General features: G+C 35.0%; 1 protein-coding gene across 16 annotated transcripts in view; it reads right to left on the bottom strand.

Annotated features, from left to right (window-relative positions):
- RIC1 (RIC1 partner of RAB6A GEF complex) overlaps positions 1–25,743 on the bottom strand; it is a 169,621-nt gene that overhangs the window by 100,275 nt on the left and 43,603 nt on the right. For 15 of the 16 annotated variants that reach the window (XR_002644530.3, XR_002644531.3, XR_016393431.1 and 12 more), the window contains one exon: positions 8,191–8,270. Coding sequence is in view for 6 of the 16 variants with exons in the window: in XM_089912522.1 (XP_089768648.1) it covers positions 8,191–8,270 (80 nt within the window). In the remaining 10 variants the exon portion in view is untranslated. Of the gene's footprint in view, positions 1–8,190; positions 8,271–25,743 lie in introns of those variants that run through there. The other variant, XM_089912524.1, reaches the window with a different exon arrangement.

Consider the following 25,743-nt stretch of genomic DNA (forward strand, 5'->3'; position numbering starts at 1 on the left):
TTGGTTTGTAATATAGGTCCCAAATCAATAAAATCAGGAATGAAAAAGGAGGAGTTACAACCAACACCACAGAAATACAAAGGATAATAAGAGACTACTACAAACAACTATATGCCAATAAAATGGACAACCTAGAAAAAATGGCCAAATTCTTAGAAAGGTGTAATCACTCAAGACTGAATCAAGAAGAAATAGAAAATATGAACAGACCAATCACCAGTACTGAAACTGAATCGGTAATTTAAAAACTCCCAAAAAATGAAATTCCAGGACCAGGTGGCTTCACAGGTGAATTCTACCAAACATTTAGAGAAGAGTTAACACCTATCCTTCTGAAACTATTTCAAAAAACTGCAGAGGAAGGAACACTTCCAAACTCACTCTATGAGGCCATCATCGCCCTGATACCAAAACCAGACAAAGATATCACAAGAAAGGAAAATTATAGGCCAATATCACTGATGAACACAGATGCAAAAATCCTCAACAAAATACTAGCAAACCAAATCCAACAATACATTAAAAGGATCATACAACATGATCAAGTGGGATTTATTCCACAGATGCAAGGATTTTTCAATATCCACAAATCAATCAATGTGATACATCACATTAACAAACTGAAGAATAAAAACCACAGATCATGTCAATAGATGCAGAAAAAGCTTTCGATAAAATTCAACATCCATTTATAATAAAAACTCTCCAGAAAGCAGGCACAGCAGGAACATACCTCAACATAGTACTTGTTTTTTTTTATAAGAATAAATTCATGGACTACCAGTGTAAATTTTTTTAAGTGTCATGGGATTATACATGAGGGATCAGCTATTTCTTGGGTACAAGGGAAGATAGGAGAGTTGAGGTCAAAAGCTTAGCTTTATAACCATTTGACCTGAGCTTGAAAACTAAGTGAGATAGCTTTCTTACATAAAAAAGATAGTGGTGAAGGCATACTAAGTAAAGCAAATAGCAAATGAACAGAATTAAAATACATAGGAAGTGTGGGTTCAGTGTGCTAGAGATAGGGGAAAAGTAGGTTCTAAATGCCAAGCCAGATCTCTTGGACTTTATTTTGTGGGGACTGGAGAGCAACAGAAGTTTATGAGATAAGGAATTAATACCCTGAATATATAGAGAACTCCTAAAACTCAACAGCAAAAAACCAAAACAACCTGATTCAAAAAGGGGCAGAGGACTCAAAACAGACATTTCTCCAATGATACACAATCGGCCAATAAGCACATTAGAAGAGTACCTAAGATCACTAATCATTAGGGAAATGCAAATCAAAACTAAAGTGAGATACCACCTCACACCTACAAGTTACTATAAAAATACATATATAACAATAAGTGTTGGCAAAAATGTAGAGAAATTAGAGTCCTTGTGCACGAAGTACAGAAAATGGTACAGCCCCTGAGGATAATAGTATGGCAGTTCCTCAAAAAATTAAAAAGAGAATTACCATAAGATACAGCAATTCTACTTTGGGGTATATACCCAAAGGAACTGAAATCAGGGTCTCAAAGAGACATTTGAATACCCATGTTCATAGCAGCATTATTCACAATAGAATGTGGTATATACATACAGTGGAATATTATTCAACCTTTAAAAGGAAGGAAAGTCTAACATATGCTACAAAATGAATCAAACTTGAGGACATTATGCTAAGTGAAATAAGTCAGTCACAAAAGATAAATATCGTATGGTTTCACTTATATGAAGTACAGTTAAACCTTGAACAACCTGTGGGTCAGGGATGCAGACCTCCATGCACTTGAAAATCTGTGCATAACTTTACAGTTGGCCCTCCATGTATGTGGCTCTGCATCCTTGGATTCAACCAACCAAGAATCCTGCAGTACATATTTACTGAAAAAAATCCATGTATAAGTGGACCTGCACAGTTCAAACCTGTGTTGTTAAAGGGCCAACTATATATACTTTAAAACAGTTATGATGATAAATGTTACATTGTGTATTTTACCACAATAAAAAAATTAGAAATAAAAAAATTTACTGATATGATCTTTCTGAAATAATATTCCAGGAAGTACTGATGTATAATGCTAGCTTTTTTGTATCTTTAGATCCAGGTGTTAATTATTTAGAACAAAGTTAATCCAGACTTTAAAAAAAAGTTTCTGAGACAAGAATCACATCATCAAGTCTCTGCTTTGAAGAATAAATCTGGTTATCAGTGCAAAGAATGGATTTCAGTATGGAGGAGAAAGAGACTAGAGGACAAGAATGAGTTAGTAAACAAGCTTTCCAATAGGCAAGGAGAGGCCATGAACACCCTTAATATGACAAGTGAGAGTAAAATACATACTAGCAAATTTTAGAGGCACTAGAGAGTTGTAATCAATCAATACAATCTGATTACCAAACAAAGAAGAGAAATGAAGAAATAAAGATTCCAAGGTTTTCAACATCACACACTGTATAAAAGATCATGGTAATGGCAATAAATTTTAGAAAAGCAACAACGTGTTTGGCTTGGTAGAGAGGAAATGAGTTAGGTTTACACATGATGAGTTTGAGGCTGCCTAGAGACATCAAAATAGATTTGTTCCAGAAAGGTGGGCCAGAAGCTTAAGAAAGTGGTACTATATTACAGAAACGTCTGAACCTCATCCACATATACTGGATAATTAAAGCCAGTAAGAGCATGTAGAATACAAGAGAACGCATAACAAAATCCTAGGCAACAGTAAAGCATTATTTTAGGTACTACAGAGTAATTTAAGGTGTTGATTTAAACCTAATGACATCTTCATGAAGTGGATATTAACTCCATTCTTCAGATTTGTAAAATAAAACTCAGAAAAAGTAAGCAACACGATTAATCCTGAAAGCTAAGAAAAGCCACTGAAAAACTGTAGAAAAATGGCAAGTTAATTTTATGTTAGAAAAATTCACTTAGGGGAAAACCACAAAAGATTAATTAATAAGATATTGCAATAATCCAGGAGAAAAATGACAAAACCCAAACTAAAGTAGTGTTGCTGAGAATTAGGAAGAAGGGAAAGTACATGAGGGATACAAGGTAGAATATACTGGACTTGATATAGACTGGCTGTTGGAGTTATTAAGTGGTAAGAATAAATAAGCTCAAATGATGGTGCCATTTACAAAAAAAGAGAATAAACTGTAGGCTTTCCCAGGATTAGGTTATTTTAAAAGCAGAATGTAATTTTTATTTTTATACTTAATAAAAAATTTCTCCCTTCTGACTTTTTCACTGTAAGTTATTAGATAAGACCTAAGATTTATTCACAGTAATTTCTTCTTATTAACTTTCTTACCTTCTAAATCTCACCAATCCAGAATGCTCTGGCCATGGGTGTATGTTTTGTTTCCTCATCTCATTGAGAACTTTTAAAACATCATCTTCTCAGTAAAGACCCTGACCACTCTATTTCAAGTTGTTTCCCCACTTCCCATTCCCTTTCCCAGCTTTATTTTTCTCCATAGAATGTATCACCTAATTTGTAATGTATTTTACTTATTTATCACCATCTATTACAAGAATGCAGGCTGTATGAGTAGAGTTTCTTGTTGTTGTTTTTCTTCTTTTTTCTTTTTCCTCTGCTGCATCCCAGTATCTAAAACAGTCCTGGAGCCTGACAAAATTTAATACTTAAATGGACGGATGGATGACAACAATTTTTCAGAAGAGTTTTCTGAAAGAGGTAGTACTCTTTATCACCAGGCATTTTATATCATTTTTCTTAAAAAGAACAAAAAAGCTTTTTATTTACATTATCACAAAATCAGACAGCTTTGAGTCTGATAAGAACAATGCATAGGGCTCTATGAATCAGGCAGATCTCTTAACAATTCTGTGATTCTTTGAATTCAGGTGCCAGTCTTAGAAGTGTGGCCAACAGGGAGTGGTTTTCACTGTCCAGAATTTATAGAATAACGCTAATTAATCTTATTAGTAAATGCTCATGCAATTATAATGTAAGCTAATGGATACATAAAAGACGCAAAGTTGAACAGCTAAAGGTTACACATGTACTGTTACAGAACACATACATATTGAAATCAAATTACACATGCAACGTTTTGAGAAGATCAAAGGGAATCAAAAATGTTAGGATAACTAACACACTTTGGTCAAGTTCAAAACCTGAACTTAGACCAAGATATATTGTTAGAAATAACTTTCTAAATCTATAGAAGCTTAAGAGGAAAACAGCAGTTAAAGTTTATTCTCCAGAAAACTAACACTCAAAACTTACTAGCAAAAAGAAAAAAACAAATGTTGAGGGGAATCTTTCACATCTGTAAGTAATTCAAACCTCTTTTATTCTCTTTGATGTAACTGAGTAAATGTTTATATCCCCTTCCTTGCAGGTTTCTCCTGCAAGAAGATTTATTTTATTGAAGTATAATTGACTTACAATGTTATGCTAGTTTCAGGTGTACAGCAAAGTGATTCAGCTGTATATATAATATATATGTGTGTATATATATCATATATATGTTATTTTTCAGATTTTTTTCTCTTATAGGTTATTATAACATATTGAGTATAGTTCCCAAGAAGCAGGATTTTTGAAAAAGCAAGTTGTGTTGAAGTTAGAAATTGCTAACTTCAACTAATTATTCTCTTCGTGCTTCCCACCTAGCACTAATTCATAACAGATGGTAAAAATATTGGCCTTGGGGAGGGAGTGGGACGTCTGAATTTTGATAGTTGTTTTGGAGTGATTTTTTTCAGTGAAGAAGATAATATCTTCATCTTCAATAGTTGATAATTAAATATACTGAATTTTAGTACAGTAACTTTTCTTTTTAAAAGAACACTAACCTCAATAAGGCTGGTCTCAATAAGGTGGAAAGATAGAAAGAATAAGGAGAAAAAAATCTCTGCTCTCAAAGTAGTATACATAATGATGAAATGTTTGTTGAAATTATTTTCATTATGCAATTAAATATGATTTGCAGTTTCAAGATCTACCAAACTCATATTTAAACATAAACACATGAACATATTCTAAAGCTTAACACAAATTATTTCTGATTTATCCCTGACAGTTTCCTTCATTAATTGCACTGTAAGTTACAAGACATGAAATAAAAAGCCATCAAGACGACCTTCAATGGATAAGTCCATCTATTGGCCTGTGTAACCAATATGAAGGAATATTTTAATATAGAATGGAATTTATAAAGATGCAAAGGATGAAAGAAATGGAAAATTCATTAATCAAACAATAAATGACCTAAATGACCTTTGAGGCATAAAGAGTCATTTAATATAAGACTGTAACCATTGCTGAAGGCTGACTCCCACCATCAACAGGAATGATGTTGGAAACCCTGAAAGATTATGGGGGCATCTGACTTGTTCTAAGATGAAGCACTATGGGAAAAGAGGCAGTCTGAGGTTAAGATGCTGTCACATAATACAAGGAAGTTGAGATACTATAGAAAAACTCATGGGAGGAACTTATAAGATTTAGAGAAGAGAAGCAAGAGACAAGAGTGTTTCTAAAACTGTGAAGAGGATGACTAACCACTGGCCTCAATTATGCTGTCTCTATTCTTCAGGACTACTATAAACCACTCCAGATCATTTATCCATTTTTGGTTCCCTAACTCCCCAAATAAAACCCAAAGTAGTAGATGGCTAGATGGACACACGGGGTTGAAGTGTAGTATTGGTGGTTAATTTAAATACACAGATTTTGAAGCTACAACACTTATGTTTAGATCCTGACTGTGTCACTTACTAGTGTATGACTATGGGTGAGTTACTTAGCCGTCTCTGTGCTGCAGTTTGTATAGTTACTGTACATAACTACCTCATCAGGTTGCTACAGGGATTAAGTTAGTTTGAAAAAGTGCTTAGAACAGTGTCTTGAATTGCATAAGTGTTTACAATGGCACAGATGATGATGATACACTCTCAAAACTAAATTTTTTTAGTTTTTAAAAATTTTTATACAATTTTTAAAGGTTACTTTCCATTTACAGTTATTACAAAATATTGGCTACATTCTATATTGTATAATACATCCTTGAGCTTATCTTACACCCAATAAAAACTAAATTTTTAAAAAAACTCTCCTCAAATCAGGTTTTAAAAACCTAAACTCACATAACCCTCCAAACAACTGAAGAAAATATTTTTATTCCCATTTTATAAACAGGTTCTACAGAAAAACTAAGAAACTTACTAGACTAAAAAACCGAACTAGAAAGTAGTCTAGCAAACAAATGCATAATAGGCTGATTCTAATCTGCTCTGCGAAACTGTTTCCATATAAGAGATTTTGTTTGATTTTATGTAACAGTTACTAGAAGTTAAACTCTGAAAAAAGTATATTATCAAGTTAAAAACAAAAAATATATATAATATATACAATTTATATAATGTATAAAATCACTTTATATATATAATCACTTAAAACATTAGAAATAAAGTAAAAATTTGATGAGGGAAAAATATATTAATAATAATAGCAGCTGTCCATTATTAATTTTTCCACAAGCTAGGCACTTACCTAAACATTTAATATGCATGGTCTCATTTAATCCTATAAAATAATTACTACTGTTATCTCATTCTCAGATGAGGAAACTCAGGTTTTCAGAGGTATTTTAACTTGATAGGAGACATACAGCTGAAAAGCAGCAGAACTAACATTCAATTCCAGGTCTATCTGACACCAAAGCCTATATCCCCCCTTAATTTCTATTTATGCTGCTCTAAGGCAATACACATTTTATTGAGCCCACATATTGAAACTCAAACTCTTAAACACAGTGGAAGAACATCCAAGTTTAAAAACAAAACAAAACAATAATGCTCTTTACTTAGTTCTTTAGCTTAACATATACAGTCAAACACAGCATAGCTCATGCATTATTGGGACTACTACTTAGTTAAGCAGTGTCCCCTGGAGCCTTAGAATTAAAAGCTAAGAAACTTTTTAAAACCTCTGGAAAACAAAAAGTGAGTCTCAAAATACTATTTCAAAACACTCTAAATATATGTAAATCATGTTGGCAAATGAAAGAAAACTGTATTTTTCACTGTTTCAAGAGATGTTATTTCCCTCCCCTGCCCACCTATAATAGTCCCCTGCCCACCTATAATAGTATAAAAAGTAATCAAGTACAGGTGATTCTGTTTATTGCTTTTTATTTACAAGAGAGTGTCTAAATTGAGAATTAAAATGGAGATAGTTCCTCTCATGAGATTGTTTTTACCTATTTATCTTTTGAAATCTTTCAGAGTATGTCTAAATTGAGAATTAAAATGGATGATACTTCCTCTTATGAGATTGCTTTTACCTATTTATCTTTTGAAATCTTTGTGTTTCTTAGCAATTTATATGACCCCTTCATATAAAAAATAGTAAGCCTTGGTCTTGTTTACTGCAAAATTTTCCCCCAGTTTGTTATCTGCCCTTTTAATGTTGGTCTTTTTTTTGTTGTTGTTAATTTTCAGAAATTTAAACTTTCATATAATGTAATCTATTTTCCCTTTAATTACTTATATAACTAATAACCTCTGTCTTCTATCATCTAGAAATGTGATAAATAATTCAGTTATATTTTTATCCAGTTTTAATGGCTTGATCGTTTTTTAAAAAGGTGAAATACTTGAAAATTACATTACATGTTCTTTTATTTCAAAAGGTCTTTCAATAAAATGTTCTCTTGTTTCACAAGTAAGGCAAATAACAAAAAAGGAAAAAAAAACAATGCAAAACATACAGAACAACACAGATTAAAGATCAAAAGTCCAAGTTCCCTCAAATTCTAATCAAGAGGTAACCCACTGTTTGGGATACATATTTTTTCTATGCATATACTAAAATGTACAGGAAAAAGTACGTATAGCTTACTGACACTTCACCTCTTCCCCTCATGATCTTAGCTCATACATCCCCAATAAAGACTAAAGGATGCTAGATCTGGAGTATTTTGATAGTAATTCTGAATGTCCAAGAAGGGAGATAGTACATCCATCCAAGATTTTCAGACTTATTTAATTATAGAATTCTTTATTCAAGTGACAGCAGTTCAAAGACCTGGTAATCTTTAAAACAGTGTTTTGGAAATGCTGGCTTAGCACTTCAGACAACCCCAAACCGTAATGTTTTGTGAATACAAAGTATGCAAATCAAATATTTAATAAATGAAAGACAACAAACTTACTTGGGATACACTGGTTCATAAAGGTACTTGTCCCCTCTTGTAGATGTTATATGAAAAAACAAGATGTAGCCATTTGCCGTCTGAAAAATAAATTTTATTTACCATGAATTAAAGGGTAAGGCTATGACTGTAATCTTAATTTTATATATTCTTACTTTGAAAACACTTCAAGAACCCCCTTTTGAAGAGCTATAGCTTAATTATGCAAATAAAAAATCACTTTGTTTCAATATAATCCATCTTGTTTAAAGTAACTCATGAAAGGGATTTACAGATTTCAAAATATTTCGTAGGTAACTGAAATCAATAGTTCATAACATGTAGACATTAATATTCTAAAATAACTTTATTATTCAATAATAGATGATTATTTTGCAAAATATACAGAACGTTTTAAACTCTGGAATAATACGGCAAATAATTTTTCTGAGTTTTTAAAGCAATTATGTCACCAAATAGTAAGTATGATGAAATTCTTGACTCTACTCAAAGTTTATATAGTGTAACTTCAGAATAACATATTTTATACATTTCAAAATCAATCAATTAGCCTCTGATTTACTACAAAATATATCAAAACAGAAGTAAAAACAGAGCAAACCTCCAACTTAAAAAATTTGAACATCAGCTAATTTTTCTAAGTTAATAAAATGTTTTAAAAATATAAACTGTATTAAGTGAAGTAAGTCAGAAAGAGAAAGACAAATACCATATGATATCACTTATATATGTAATCTAAAATATGACACAAATGAACTTATCTACAAAACAGAAACAGACTCACAGACATAGAGAACAGACTTGTGGCTGCCGGGGGATGGGGGGGTGGGGGGGATGGATTGCGAGTTTGGGATTAGCAGATGCAAACATGTTATGCATAGAATGGATGAACAACAAGGTCCTACCGTACAGCACAGGGAAATATAGTCAATATCTTGTGATAAACCATAATGGAAAAGAATATTAAAAAAAACGTATGTATATGTATAAGAATCACTTTTCTGTACAGCAGAAATCAACACACATTGTAAATCAACTATATTTCAATTAAAATATATATATAAATATTAAAACAAACAGTGCCATCATATGATCATGGCACATATCTGACTTGTAAAGCTCAAACACCAATTTTACGTTTATATAAATACAGAAAATACAATATTTAGCTTTTTCTAAACAAACACTTTCAGGCATTAACAGAGTGAAGTGGCAATGTTTTACCCAAACTTCTTTATATTCACATTGAATTCTTATCATTTTAGAGGCAGGAGGGCTTTTACCCAAAGTAGAACTAAAGAAACTGAAAAAATTATTCAAAGTTTCAAGTTTCATTCCAGTACTGGTTTTCTGTTTTTCACATAAAGGAATGCCAGAGGAAATACTCAATTTCTTCAGCAAAGCCAGGTGTTTTGTTTCTAAGCTATAAACTTTAATATTTTAATGTATTCCAAAACTCTAATTCAACATATTGGGATACAAAAGAAAAAAGGTTAAAATCCTTCAGAAAAGATCATCATTCTAATTACTCATGTGCAATTTTTTATTCTTCTAATGTGAAAACTATGGGATCAAAAAGAAAATGGATTCAAATCAAACCATATTGAAAGTTTCAGACATCATGACCCCTATATAGATTAGTGACTGTTTAAAATGTGTAAACTCTACTGTTACAGGGGCTAGAAAAGTAAAATAATATGGTCTAGTACTTAGATGAATAACATACAACCACTGTCTGAATATCAGTCACTCAAGGTCAAAAGTTCAACATTTCAGAATATCAAATGCTAATAATGTACTCAGAATTTTAACAAGTGCTTAGAAGACTATAATGCCAGGAAAAACACAGCATCACTTTGCACCAGCATTTAGAAATTTTATACAGACAGTATACTAGATCAAATTACAAATAATGGCTTGATTTACTATTTTGGTATTCTGTATCAATGATCTTTACCAAGTTTCTATGGCTTTGCATGTATATTAAATGCTATTTATTTCCAGATCTCAATGACATTCATCAGTGATAATTTCATGAACAGTCCTGCCTTTGAACAACTTTAAAAGTTTTGGTAGTAAAAACATGATCATCCTTAAAAAGTAGCATCTTTGTGTATCTATACCAAAACTGTTTTTATGCAGTGTTATCATGGCCCTTCTCTTCCTATCCCCAAAATACTGCAAAGTATATAACTACTGCTTACTCTGTGGGCAACAATACCAATACCTTCTTTGAGTATACATCCATAAACACACGCACACACCCCAAAACTAACTTTTCTAAGTTAATGAAAAGACAAAATAAAGAACTTCGAAGTTCTCTTTCCTGTTATCATCCCTATCTTAACAATATATTTTTCTTCTCCAAAGTATATTACTGGATTATGTGCCTTTAATTACAGAGGCCCAACAATCTGTAGGCAACTTATATGACAAGTCCCTTTCTTTTGTCTATCCATGAATTAGGGCCATAAGGTCATAAGGATAAAGGTATTGAGAGGATAAAAGAAAATCACTACTTAAATAGAGGATGGAAGAGAGAGACTTGTCTCTACTAATGCTACTTAGAAGAAAAAGAACTAGAAACAATAATGTAAAAGGATATTAATAATGCAACAAATTATCAGTCAGAGAGGTATGAATATTAAAGTTTCACATCATTTATTTCAATTGCAAATCTAGTAACAGAGCTTTTAAAAAAACATGCAAACTACCTCACCTAATTCCACATTTTAAAAAGAAGAGATTGAATTCTACAGGTGGTGGTGGTAGTTGATATGGTTATCATTATTATTAACTGCCTGTTTCTATTCTGCTTTGTTTGGGCATTTGGAAAGTTTTCACTTGCCACCCCAAATTAAATGTATTTTTAAATTACTTTATGATTGATGCATGACATATATATTACAAATAGTAAATTTCTGTAAACAGGAGTAATTAAAATCTAACCGTGTCATGAGACAAATCAACTGCTATATATAACTAATGCTTAACCTGTAGGCAGCATCCCAATACTTTCCTCTACCAACCCAAATACTTTTTTGTACACGAATTCACCAGATACTTTAGAATTTCAAGTCATAGTGCATTTCTTCCTCAGCATATACCATTTTTACCATAAAGAATAGGACAGATTTATGCATCTGGCTCCAGTGACTTGAATAATGGCATCACAGAGATTTCTGTAATAACTTAAGAGAGAAGGATTTGATGATTTAGAGATGTATCTTCTATCCCAACATACTGTCATATCAGGTTTCAAATAAGGCTGATAACAGACTAGCATTTTTTAATTCTTTACACTGGTTTATAAATGATGTTCTCTGTTTTTAGCTTTATTGTTTTGTTATACATGTTCAAGTATATAAAATTACTCACCCCAAAGCATACTAAGATAATGATCTAACACTTTTGTATACACTTTCAGACTTTGTACATTCATACCTATGAATATATTTAAATGAAAAATAACAAAAATGGTTATAAATAACACATTCTCTCAAAGATAGGTGAAGAATATCTTTTGATACAAATAGTCCTCAAAAATTATTATATTATTACTAGTTCTATGACATTGTTTTATATCAGAATACTTAAAAAAAAGACTTCTGCTTCCAACGAAGATGGATTAAGCTGAAGTCAATTTGTGCTCCCATCTGAAACAAACAACCAAAAAGCAAACAAAATATATGAAACAATGGTTTTCAAAACACTGACAAGCAATGAAGGCTAGTGATCCCTGACAGATGGAAAACAACTGAGGTGAGTTCTATGATTGTTCCAGCTTACTCTCTTGAGTTTCCAGGTCACAGCACTGAGAAGGGGAATAGAGACAGAGCCTGGCAGACTCCCTGAGTTGAGAAGATGATGTTGAGAGTCCAGGAAGATCAAGGCACTAACAAAATTTATATGACAGAATACCAGAGACAAGAGAGCTGCATGGAGAAAGAATCAAAGAGCACCAATAAGCACATGCATGTGAGGATACTACCAAGGCAGAAGAGAAACCAAAAGGATTAGTAAAGGGAACAGTGCATGGTGCTCCAACAGTCCTGAAAACAGTCCCTGTCCCACCAGCAAGACTGAGGAAACTCATAACACACAGGGCATTGATTAGAATGCTCAGGAAGGTAGTCCTCAGGTACGGCTGTGGTAAATTGACTTGTTTTTTGTTTTTTTTGGGGTTTGTGTTTTTTTCTGCAGTACGCGGGCCTCTCACTGTTGTGGCCTCTCCCGTTGCGGAGCACAGGCTCCGGACGTGCAGGCTCAGCGGCCATGGCTCACGGGCCCAGCCGCTCCGCGGCATGTGGGATCTTCCCGAACCGGGGCACGAACCCGTGTCCCCTGCATCGGCAGGCGGACTCTCAACCACTGCGCCACCAGGGAAGCCCTAAATTGACTTTTTAAACAAGAATAATAGCAATGTATGTTGGGGTCTTACCATATATAAAAATAAAACATGTATAATATATGTTCCTTCACCCCAACAGAATTAAACTAGAAATTGATGACAGAAGATTTCTGGAGAACTCTCAAATATTTTGAAACTAAATAATATGCTTGTAGGGCTTCCCTGGTGGCGCAGTGGTTGAGAGTCCGCCTGCTGATGCAGGGGACACGGGTTCGTGCCCCGGTCCGGGAAGATCCTACATGCCGCGGAGCGGCTGGGCCCGTGAGCCATGGCCACTGAGCCTGCGTGTCCGGAGCCTGTGCTCCGCAACGGGAGAGGCCACAACAGTGAGAGGCCTGCATACCGAAAAAAAAAAAAAAAAAATAATATGCTTGTAAATAATTCATGAATAAAAGAAGAAATCAAGACAGAAATTTAGAAAAATACAGGATACTAAAATTTGTGGGGTGTTATTACAGCAGTACTTAAAGGAAATTTTATAGCTTCAAATACCTGTATTAGAAAAAAAGAAAAATGCCAAATCGGTGACCTTGGGTTCTACTTTAAACAAGAAACAGATGAGCAAATGAAACCCAAAGTAAACAAATTAAAAAAATATAGAGGAAATAATACAGATCAGCATAGAAATCAGTGAAGTAGAAAATAAAAATAAAATCAATGAAAGTAAAATCTGTTTTTTTTTTTTAAAGATCATTAAAATCGAAATACTTCTAGTCATACCGTCCAGGAAAAAAAGAAAGAGAATAACCACTATCAGAAATGAGAGAGGTGACATCACTACATATTCTACAGATATTAAAAGAATAACAAGGGAGTACTGTGAATAACTTTATGACAGTAAATTTCCAGCTTGGATGAAATGGATGGGTTCCTTTAAAGACACAAACTATTAAAACTTACTGAAAAGAAAGAGGTACCCTACATAGGCTTATATCTACTAAAGAAATTGAAATTTCAATTAAAATCCTTTCCACAAAGCAGAACAAAACTCTAGGCCCACATGCTATCACTGGTGAATTCTATCAAATACTTAGAAAAGAGATATCAATTCGACACAAACTCTTCTAGAAAACCAACAAAGAGGGAACACTTTTGATCACATTTTATGAGGCCAGTATTACCCTCATACTAAAAGAAGACAAAGACATTCTGAGGAAAAGAAACTACAAGCCAGTATTGCTTATTAACACAGATGTAAACTTTATAAATAGTTTTAGCAAATTAAATCTAACAATTTATTAATACATCATAAGTAAATGGGGTTTATCCAGGAATGCAGGGTTGGTTTAACATTCAAGAATCTACAAATGTAATTTACCATATTAACAAACTAAAAAAGAAAAATAGTATGATAGTCTCAATAAATGCAGGAAAGACATTAGAAAAAATCCAATATAACATTACTAATTAAAAATTTTCAGCAAATTAATGAGAGGGTTAACTTCCACAACTTGATAAAGGGGATTTACAAAATATCTATAACATGATTCTTCTTTTTTTATTATTTATTTATTTATTTATCTTTGGCTGCACTGGGTCTCTGTTGCTGTGCATGGGCTTTCTCTAGTTGCAGCGAGCGGAGGCTACTCTTCGTTGCAGTGTGCAGGCTTCTCATTGCGGTGGCTTCTCTTGTTGAGGAGCACGGGCTCTAGGCACGCGGGCTTCAGTAGTTGTGGCACACGGGCTCAGTCGCTCTAGCTTGTGGGCTCCAGAGCGCAGGTTCAGTAGTTGTGGCGCACGGGCTCAGTTGCTCTGCAGCATGTGGGATCTTCCCGGGCCAGGGCTTGAACCCGTGCTCCCTGCATTGGCAGGTGGATTCTTAACCACTGCGCCACCAGGAAAGCCCCATAACATGATTCTTAATAGTAAAAGAGTAAATGCTTTCCTCCTATTCAAAATTGTACTGGACAGTCTAACCAATAAAATCAGGCAAGAAAAAGAAATAAAAGGATCCAGATTGGAAAGGAAAAAAGTAAAACTGTTTTTTGACATCACTGTCTATACAGAAAATCTGGCGGAATCTACAAAAACGGTACTAGAATAACTGAGTTTAGCATGGTTGCAAGATACAAGATCAATAGAAAAATCAACTGCATTTCTATATACTACCAGTGAACAATCAGAAAATTAAAATACTGTTTTCAAAAACATCAAAAAATATAAAATACTTTGGGATAAGCCTGGCAAAAGATGTGAAATACTTGTACACTGATAACAAAACATTGACAAAGTTAAAAATATCTAAATAAAGGAAGAGATATATGTTGTTCACAGGTCAGAAGATTCAATACTGCTAAGATGACAACTCCCCCAAAATGGATCCACATATCCAATGCAATGCCAGTCAAAATCTCAGCAGGTATTTTCATAGAAACCGACAAGCTGATGCTAAAATTCATACAGAAACAAAAGGTCCTAAAACACTGGAAACAACTTTGAAAACAAAGAACAAAGTTGAAAAAGTAACACACTGTGATTTCAAAAATTATTACAAAGCTAGAGTAATCAAAAGTAATACTGTATTAACACAGACAAATATATCATGGAACTGAATAGAGAACACAGACAAAACCCCACATACATGTGGACAACAGATTTATGACACAGATGCAAAAGAAATGCAGTATAGAAAGGATAACCTTTTCAACAAACGGTGCTGGAACAACTGAATATCAATATGCAAACAATTAACTTAGATCCATATCCTGCACCATATATAAAAATTAACTCAACATGTATCAGAGACCTAAATATAAAACCTAAATCATAAGACTTCTAGAAGAAAGCATAGGAAGAAGATAAAAGCCATTAAAAAATAAACTAATGAACCAGACATCATCAAAATTAAGTACTTCACGCATTCAAAAAATAGTGTTAAGAGAATGAAAAGACAAGTAACATACTAGGAGAAATTCTTCGTAAAGCATATGTGTAATAAAGGACTTGAATCCAAAATACACTAAGAACTCTAGAAACTCAACAATAAGAAAGCAAAGAACCCAATAAATAAAATGGGCGAATGATCTGAAAAGACACTTTACCACAGAAAACACACATGGCAAATAAACAAATGAAAAGATGTTCAACATCATTAGTTATTAGAGAAATGTAAATTAAAACTATAATGGGATACCACCACACAGCCATTAGAAGAGCTAAAATTAAAAAGGCACACCTTAGGTTGGCAAAGAGGAATGAGAATTCTTGTACCCTGCTGGTAGGAATGTAAAATGGTACAACTACTTCGTAAGAAGTTTAGCGTGTCCTTAAAAAGTTAAACATAAGGGACCTACCTTACGATCTAGCTGTTCCATTCATGGCTATTTACCCAAGATAAAAGGAAATATATGCCCATATAAAGATTTGTACATGAATGATCATAGCACTTTTATTTAAAATAGCCCAAAACTATAAACAACTCAAATGCCCATCAACAGATAAATGGATAAACCAACTGTGTTATATTCAGTAAGATACTCAGCATTAACTACTGATTCATGACAACATGCATGAATCTCAAAATAATTATGCTGAGTAAAAGAAATTAGAAAAATGTCATAGCACATATTGTACGATTCCATTTGTTTAAAACTCTAGTAATCTGTAGTGACAGAAAGCAAATCAATAACTGGTTTTAGAGGGAGGTGAATCATGGCAGGATGGAGGAATTACAAAAGGGTACAAGGAAACCTGTGATGGATCTGTTCACTATCTTGACTAGTTATGGTTTCAAAATTTATCTAATTGTACATTTCAAACATGTGCAATTTATTGTATATCAACTGTACTTCAATAAAGCTATTTAGAAAAGAGGAATGGAAGTGATGGTCCGACTTAGAAACTTCTGCTTCTTGAAAAGCTTCTACCATCACAAGAAAGGCCTTATCTAGCCTACTGGAAAATAAGAGGTCACAAAGAAAACCAGAGCTGACAGCTACAGTCAACTACCAGATATGTAACTAAGGGGCTATCCAGCATCAGTGGAGCTGTCAAATGACTGTAGCCACATCAGTACTAGAGGTGAGATTAGGAGAACCATTTGACCAAACCCAGAGCAAATCACAGAATGAGAGTAAACAAATGGCTGTTTTGAGCCACCATTTTGAAGATAATGGTTAAGTGTGAAAAATAACAACCCTAACAAAAATAGTATAATTTAAGGAAGTATAAATAGTATAATTTAAAGACACCAAGTTATGGAGACAAGAGCAAAATTCAAAGAGATCCAGGAGAATAGCAGAGTAATCACTTCCAAAACAGTGTGTGGTCACACCAAGATGGGAAAAAAAAGAAAAAAAAAAAGAGAGATGAATGGGTGCTATTTAGAACACTGTACTCCTCTACAATTTGCTGTATTCCACTCTCTTATAATACTTTGCTTTCAGCTGTTATTTGGTGACTCAATACATTAACATGCTGGGAAGGGGAAAAAAATCACAATGAAACAACAGGAATTCTAAATTAAACTGATGTCTTTCCCTTATTCATAAATAAGTTATATTCTAATTCATGTCACAGTAACTCATGTTGTGGCAAAACAATCTACATTTCCATTTAGTTGGGTGTGAAAGAGAATATTAAGAGTAGCAATGAGAAATAGAGTTGGAATGGCAGGTTGAGGCCAGATCACAAGATGCTCTGAATACTAGGCTAAGAAGTTTGGAACACATTTTGAATGCAATGGGAAGCCACCAAAAGGTTTAAAGTAAGAATAATATAAGTGGGACTTCCTTGGTGGTCCCGTGGCTAAGACTCCAAGCTCCCAGTGCAGAGGGCCCGGGTTCGATCCCTGGTCAGGGAACTAGATTCCACATGCCTCAACTAAGAGTTCACATGCCTCAACTAAAGACCCCCGCATGCTGCAACTAAAGATCCCACATGCTGCAACCAAGATCCCGCGTGCCGCAACTAAGACCCGGCACAGCCAAATAAATAAATAAATATTAAAAAAAATAAGAGCTGTGATTCAGAAATAGCTATGAATAATTTAGATGCATTTCAAGTAGACAAAAAATGTAACTGAAAGTTCTGAGTTCTAGGCAATCTACAAAAGATACTAAAAGCCTGTGCTAAGGCAATGACAATGAGAATAAAGAGAAGAGGATGGCAGTAAACTAGAGACAGGACTTAGCAAAATACTGGTGATTGGATGGGAACACAGAACCAAGGGACTCCAGGTTTTTTCCTATTATAAGCAAAGCCTCAATAAAAATACTTACGCATATGCCTCAATATGCTGGTGCTACTATTTGCCAGATAGAGTCCTAGAAATGAGACAGTACTTCAAATTCATTTTAATGTTCCTTGCGCATGGATATAGATCAATTGTCTAAAACTGAGGAAAACTGTAAGGATATTTATGGTCTGGTAACATGTCTACAAAAATGATATTCTACTTCTGATGCTCAGAGAATACACACTCCCAAAAGCTATGGGCCAATTCTTAAACTGGTAAAGGATTTTCTTTCACACCCCATTAAAAAACAGTGTCAGTGAGATTTCTTTCTACGGTACAAGTTGATAAGGAGGTGACTGTGGTTCTGTTGATGATCCAGTACTAGAATTTTTAATATAACTGACATGTCAGAGCATACAATGACTATACCTGGGAATCAGGGGGAAGGCCATAAGAAAATTAAATGGGGATGACTGCTTTGGCTTTGACTTAATGTGCAGAAAGTGAGTGATGCTGTATTGCTCTATAGGTCATACAACTGTATATCCTTCTCACAGAGTCGATCAATGATTTTTTTTGTAGAAGCAAATTTCAAAGCGTCTCCTAGATTCAGCTTTATTCCATAATAGCTAGTAAGATTAAACAACCATGCTAACAGAGAAAGGCAGCAAGGCAAAATTATTAAGACTTTCAAATTCTAGAACCAGCCTTCATGGGTTAGAATCCCATTATCAGTGATGTGATCTTAGGCACATAGTATTTATGTAATCTGGGGCAGGTGCTTTAACCTGTCTACCATAGTTAGCTCTACTATATGGTGGAAGCAATAAAATTACCTACCTTTAGAGGAGTGTTTGTTTTATGTATTCAGGTGTTCCTATATGGGTGCATACATGTTAACATATGATATCCTCTTCTTATATTAATCCTTTTATCATTGTATAGTGTCCTTTTCTGTCTTTCTTTATGGCCTTTGCTTTGAAGTCTATTTTGTCTGATACGAGTATTGCTACCCCCACTTTCCTGTCATGCCCATTTGCATGAAGTATCTTTTTCCATCCCCTCATTTTCAGTCTATGTGTTTCTTTTACCCTAAAGTGGGTCTCTTGTAGGCAGCATGCTATAGGTTCTTGTTTTGTTATCCAGTCTGCCACTCTCTGTCTTTTGATCAGAGCATTTAGTCCATTGACATTTAAAGTAATTACTGATAAGTAGATATGTCTTTATTGCCATTTTAAACCTTGTTTTCCAGTTGATTTTGTATTTGTCTTTTGTTTCTTTCTTCTTTTTGTTTTTCCTTTTGTGGTTTGACAGTTTTCTTTTGTATTATCCTTGAGTTCTTTTCTTTTTATTTTTTGTAATCTATTGTGTGTTTTTGATTCGTGGTTACCTTGATTTTCAAATATGTTAACCCATTACTATATCTCCTTGCTTTAGACAGGTAGTCATGTAAGTCCAAACACATTCTAAAAGATCTGTATTTTCTTACTCCCCTCCCCTACATTTTGTGACTCTAATGTCCTATTTTACATCTTCATGTTATCCTCTTGCCATTCACTGTAATTATAATCACTTTCACAAAATTTTTTGATTTTTTAAAAAATCTATGTACTGGCTTCCTTAAGTGATCAAACAATCCCTTTATGTACTTGCCTTTCCTATTGTGATTTCTCTTTCTTATAAAGTCTCGCTTCTTTTCTATTTAGAAAAGACCTTTCAATATTTCTTTTAGGATAGGTTTGGTATTGCTGTATTCTTTTAGTTTTTGCTTGTCTGGGAAATTCTTCATCTCCCCTTCTACTCTCAATGATAATTTTGCTGGGTACAGTATCCTAGGTTGCAGATTTTTCCCTTTCATGACTTTGAATATATCTTGCCACTCCCTTCTGGCTTGCAAAGTTTCTGTAGAGAAATCAGCTGATAGCCTATGGGGGTTCCCTTGTAACTGACTGACTGTTTTTCTCTTGATGCCTTAAGAATCCTCTCTTTATCTTTAAATTCTGACATTTTAATTATAACATGTCTCAGTGTAGGTCTGTTTTAGTTCATTTTGTTTGCAACCCTCTGTGCTTCCTGTACCTAGATATCTGTTTCCTTCTTTAGATTTGGAAAGTTTTCAGCCATAATTTCTTCAAATACACTTTCAATCCTCTTTTCTCTTTCTTCTCCTGGGATCCCTATTATGCGTAGATTGGAATGCTTAACATTACCCCATAGATCTCGTATGTTGCTTTCAATTTTTTTTTATTTGTCTTTCTGTCTGCTGTTCTGATTGGGTGATTTCTGTTATTCTATCATCCAGATCACTTATTCATTCTTCTGCCTTATTTAGTCCACTGTTCATTGCCTTTATCTCAGTTTTTATCTTGGCAATTGAACTGTCTAATTTTGACTGGCTCCTCTTTATAGTTTCTAGTTCCTTGCTACAGTGATCTGCATTTCTATCAATAATCTTTCTTAATTTCTTTAGCATTTTTATTACCTCCTTTTTCAACTCAGTGTTTGGTAGAATGGAGAGGTTTCTTTCATTTTGTGTTCTTTCAGGGGATTTCTCTTGTTCTTTTAATTGGGAGTAGTTCCTCCAATTTTTCTCTCTCATATTTCTCTCTCTGAATTCAGGAGAAACAGTTATCTACTGTGGTCTTAAAGGGCTGTTTTTTATTTGGGAGCATCCCTGTGTAGCCTGTGTGAGTCCAGTGTTTTTGGTGCAGGGCCTGTATTTGGTATGGATGCCTGCCATGTTCTGGCCGTTATCCCCTTGACAGAGGGGTTGTGTTGTGGTGACCAGAGCTTGCACTGGATGTTGGGCGGGGCCTCTTCTTTGCTCTGTGGTTGTCACAGCCCTGTTGGGAGCAGGGTCTGCTCCCCAATTGTTGGAGTAGAAGCCCCCAGATCCAGTTCTAAGCTACAGTGTGAGGTAGGCAGGACTGGAATGCTCTCACTAGGAAAGGGGTCTCTGTGTATTTTTCTCCAGGAGCTGTCCACCAGGACGTGCAACTCCATGATGTCACCTGCCACCCGGTGTGTGCACCCACAAAGTACAATATTGCTGGCACTGCCTTCAAACCAGCCTCCGTTACAGGAGCATCAATAATCAACAGACTCATACATTTCTCAGGGATGTGCATGCTCACAACACCACTGGTGCGAAAACCCAGCAAAGTCGCGCTCCTGCACCCACTATGGGAGTGCTGGTAATCTGCTCAGATTTCAGCCCTGCCTTTGCACGTGCACACCCACTCTGGTGGCGCTTGCACGCTCCCAAAACTTGCTGGTGCACATTTCCAAAGTCCGCAGTGGCTGCAGCCATGCCCCGCTGGGAGCATGCTGACAATGAGGCTGCCATGGTGGGCCCACACCCTTCCCTTCGTGTGTTGACAATGGGGCTCCTATGGCAGACCTGCGCTCCGTGCCAGTTGCATCCCAGACCACACTTCAGGCCCTTCAGGCTATCTCTGCACAGCCAAACCAAGTCCCCTCACCAGGTCTGTCCGCTGAAGCCCGAGTTTCAGCATCCAGCCCCTGCACATACCGGCAGGCCTGCATGTCGGGCTGGAAAGTGCACCAATGTGCAAGGACCGTCTATGCTGGTCTCCTTCTACCCTGCCTGGCTATAAGCTGGCTCTTGTATTCTCTGAAGCTCCCTATCTGTCTCAGTGGACCTCCCAGCTGGTGAAGGAGGTTCCCAGGGTGAGGAAACCTTTCTTCTTTCACAGGTCCGTCCCAGGGGTGCAGGTCCTGTCCTGATTCCTTTTTATTTCCCCTTTCATCCTAACCAGTTACGTGGGCATCTTTCTTGAAGCTTTGGTTGTATTAGATCTTCTGCCAGCTTTCAGTATGTATTCTGTGAGAACTACTCCACTTGTAGATGTATTATTGTATGTATCTGTGTGAGGAGGTGAGCTCCATGTCCTTCTATGCTGCCACCTTGACAGCTTGCCCCTTCTTGATAAAATCATTACTGAAAGGTAAGAGACTTGGAAGACAAATTCAGGAGGTCTGCAAATAATGAATTAAAGAAAGAAAACAGGTATGCTAACACATATATATGGAATTTAAGGGAAAAAAATGTCATGAAGAACGTAGGGGTAAGACAGGAATAAAGACACAGACTTTACTAGAGAATGGACTTGAGGATATGGGGAGGGGGAAGGGTAAGCTGTGACAAAGCAAGAGAGAGGCATGGACATATATACACTAACAAACGTAAGGTAGATAGCTAGTGGGAAGCAGCCGCATAACACAGGGAGATCAGCTCGGTGCTTTGTGACCGCCTGGAGGGGTGGGATAGGGAGTGTGGGAGGGAGGGAGACGCAAGAGGGAAGAGATATGGGAACATATGTATATGTATAACTGATTCACTTTGTTGTAAAGCAGAAACTAACACACCATTGTAAAGCAATTATACTCCAATAAAAAAAAAAAGAAAGAAAACAGGACAAACCTTGTTCTATTCTTCTCTTATTTAGGAAAAAAGAGAAAAAAAAATCCCTAGCTGCAGAAACAGACTGAAGTCTTCAGATTGAAACGCCTAAGACTCAGGTTTAATTTGGGTGGATTGGCCCGGGGTGGGAAGGAGGGAGGCAGGCAGAGGGAGAAAATTTAATGAAAAAAAAAAAAAAAGATACAATCTTGTAAGTAAAAATAACTTAATTTCAATCACAAAGAGAAAAAACTTTCAGAGAGAAAGAATAGGTTTCCTGAAAAGGGGAAAGACTCAGATTAACACTAGACTTCTCACTAATAACCCTAGAAACCAGAGGGCACTAGAACATTACCTCATAGCTAGGGAAAAAAAAAAAAAAAAAAAAGAATCTCAATCTAAGAATCCTGTACCTAGACAGGATATCCTTCACCATGCTTAAAGAACAGTACGTTCAGATATTATTTAATATATGAATGCCCACTGTGTGCAGAAAATGCTCTTGGCATTGAAGCTATAGTGAAAATAACAAGCAAAAAGATATGGAACTAATATTCTGGGTTTGAAAAATGGACAGGGACTTCCCTGGTGGTGCAGTGGATAAAACTCCACACTCCCAATGCAGGGGGTCTGGGTTCGATCCCTGGTCAGGGAACTAAATCCCACACGCATGCCGCAACTAAGGGTTCACATGCCACAACTAAGGAGCCTGTGTGCCACAACTAAGGAGCCCGCGAGCCACAACTAAGACCCGGTGCAACCAAATAAATTAAAGAAAAAAAGAAAAATGGACAAACACAGGCAACCTACAGAAGAGGAACTGCAAAGGGCCAATAAATATAGGAAAAGATGCCAAACCTCACTAGCAACAGAAATTAAACAAATGGAAATTAAAATGACAAGACCATTTTTCACCAATCCAATGCAGGCACAATGTAGGTAAACAGGAATCTTAAGAACACATAAGAGTGACTCTGGAAACTGACACAATTTTACGAAAAACTGATTTGGCAATATTCATTAAAAAGAATATACATATACACTTTGACCCAGCAATCCTACACAGGGAAAAGTGCCCTAAAGAAATAAATGCGCCAATACAAAAGGGTATATGTATAACGATGTTTACTGTAGCACTGTTTATAGTTGCCAAAGGTCCATTAAGAGAAGAATAGCAAAGAATATAAGAAACTTCCACACTATGGAATTTTATACAAATACTAAAACTAATAAGTTGGAAGTATATGTATTAATCTAGAAGGGTAGTCATAATATACTAAGTGAAAAAATCAAACTGCAGAGTAATGTGTAAATTAAGATGTTAATTTTGTGTGAAAATAATGAAAATTTCTATATTTATCTATTTAAATATCTACTCATCTGTAAGTTAGAATCCTATGCAAACATTCAAAATCAAGTTACAGAAAAATGTTGAAGTGAGACAATGTTCATGATATAACATGTCAAAAAAGCTGTACAGTAGCTTTCTATAAAGAAAAAAATATGTTTTCAATAATCCTCTACCTATGAAAACTCACAGATTTATCAAATGTGCTCCTCATGAACAGGTGACATTAACAGTCACTTATAGTAATATCACTTTGGATTTAAAAACAGACTTCAATAGCCTTTCAAATTCTATGTACTATTAAATATAAGTGTACCTGCAAACAACCGTTAAAAAGGTATAGGAACATAAGTAAAAATTAATGATTATCTGTGAGTAGTGAAGTTATTTATTTTTTCTTGTTTATCTCTACAATTCTCAGATTTTCTTCATTGAACATTTATCCCCCTTATTAAAAACTAAAACTTTAAAAAATCCAATTCTCAAAACTATAAAACTCCTAAAAGATAACATAACAGAAAATCTACATGACCTCGGTTTGGTGATGACTTTTAGATACAACACCAAAGGCACAATCGATGCAATAAACTGATAAGCTTGACATCATTAAAATTAAAAACTTCTGCTCTGCAAAAAATCTGTCAAAAGAATGAAAAGACAAGCCACAGACTGGCAGAAAATATTTGCAAAAGACATATCTGATAAAGGACTGTTACCCAAAATAACAAAAAACTCTTAAAATTCAAAAATAAGAAAACAACCCAACTAAAAAATGGGCCAAAGACCTTAACAGGCACCTCACCAAAGATATATGGATGGCAAATAAGCACATGAAAAGATATTCCAGAGCATATGTCGTGAGAAAAATGCAAACTAAAACAAGGAGATAACACTATAAACCTATTAGAATGATCATAATCCAAAACACTGACAACACTGTCAAAGACGTGAAGTAACAGGAACTCTCATTCATTGCTGATGGGAATACAAAATGGTACAGCCACTCTGGAAGACAGTTTGGCAGTTTCTTACAAAACTAAACATAGTTTTACCATACAACCCAGCAAGCGCACCTCAGCGCATGAAAGGAGTTGAAAACATGTCCATACAAAAACCTGCACATAGATGTTTATACCAGCTTTATTCATAACTGCTAAAATTTGGAAGCAACCAAGATGTCCTTCAGTAGGTGAATGTATAAACTGTAATACATCCAATAATTTAATATTCATGCTAAAAAGTAATGAGCTATCAAGTCATGAAAAGACATGGAGGAACGTTAAATGCATACTACTAAGTGAAAGAAGCTAATCTGAAAAGGCTACATACTGTATGATTCCAATTATATGACATTCTAGAAAAGGCAAAACTATGAAGACAATAAACAGATCAGTGGCTGCCAGGGGTTATGGGGTATGAAGGGATAAACAGGTAAAGCACAGAGGATTTGAGGGGCAGTGAAACTACTCTTTATATACTATAATGGTGGATACATGTCATTTATAAATTCATCCAAACCCACACAATGTACAACACCAAAAGTGCACCGTAATGCAAACTATGGGCTCTGGGTGATAATGATGGTGAATGTAGATTCACCAATTGTAACAAATATATCAGTCTAGTGGAGGATAATGGGAGGCTATGCATGTGTTCGGGCAGGGAGTAATGCAAGAAATCTCTATACCTTCCTCTTAATTTTGCTGTTAACTTAAAATTGCTCTAAAAAAGTCTATTTTTCATAAAGTCCATTTATGAACTTATAATTCATATAAGCTAAACCATTAATTCATGTTTTAAATTATACAGAGATGAATTAACTTAAATCACTTGAATCAGGTCAGCACTTACTTAGCCTATTTAACATAAACCAGACTACAACAGCTAAATTTATGTTCATCATGACATCTCCAGTTGTATGGAGATGTATCTTCTAGAAAAAGACTATAAGCAATAACCAGGTAAAATAAAAACTGGACTTTCAGTAGCCAAAAAGAGTAAATTGTTATCTTCTCTTACATATGTATTTTACCCACCCCCAACTTGAGAATAGAAATAATTCCTAACTTCTTTGTTTTCTTAATATTTAGTATATGCAAAGGTTAATAAATTATTGTGAAATTGTTTCTGTAGAGGCTGTTTCTAGTTATATGGTAACTGGCTCTGGAGTAATTAGGAGTGGGGAATAGTGGCCC

Source organism: Delphinapterus leucas, chromosome 6 (assembly GCF_059928025.1).
Source record: "Delphinapterus leucas isolate spDelLeu-1000000601 "Yukka" chromosome 6, BTC_Dleu_Yukka2, whole genome shotgun sequence".
In the NCBI taxonomy this organism is placed as follows: domain Eukaryota; kingdom Metazoa; phylum Chordata; class Mammalia; order Artiodactyla; family Monodontidae; genus Delphinapterus; species Delphinapterus leucas.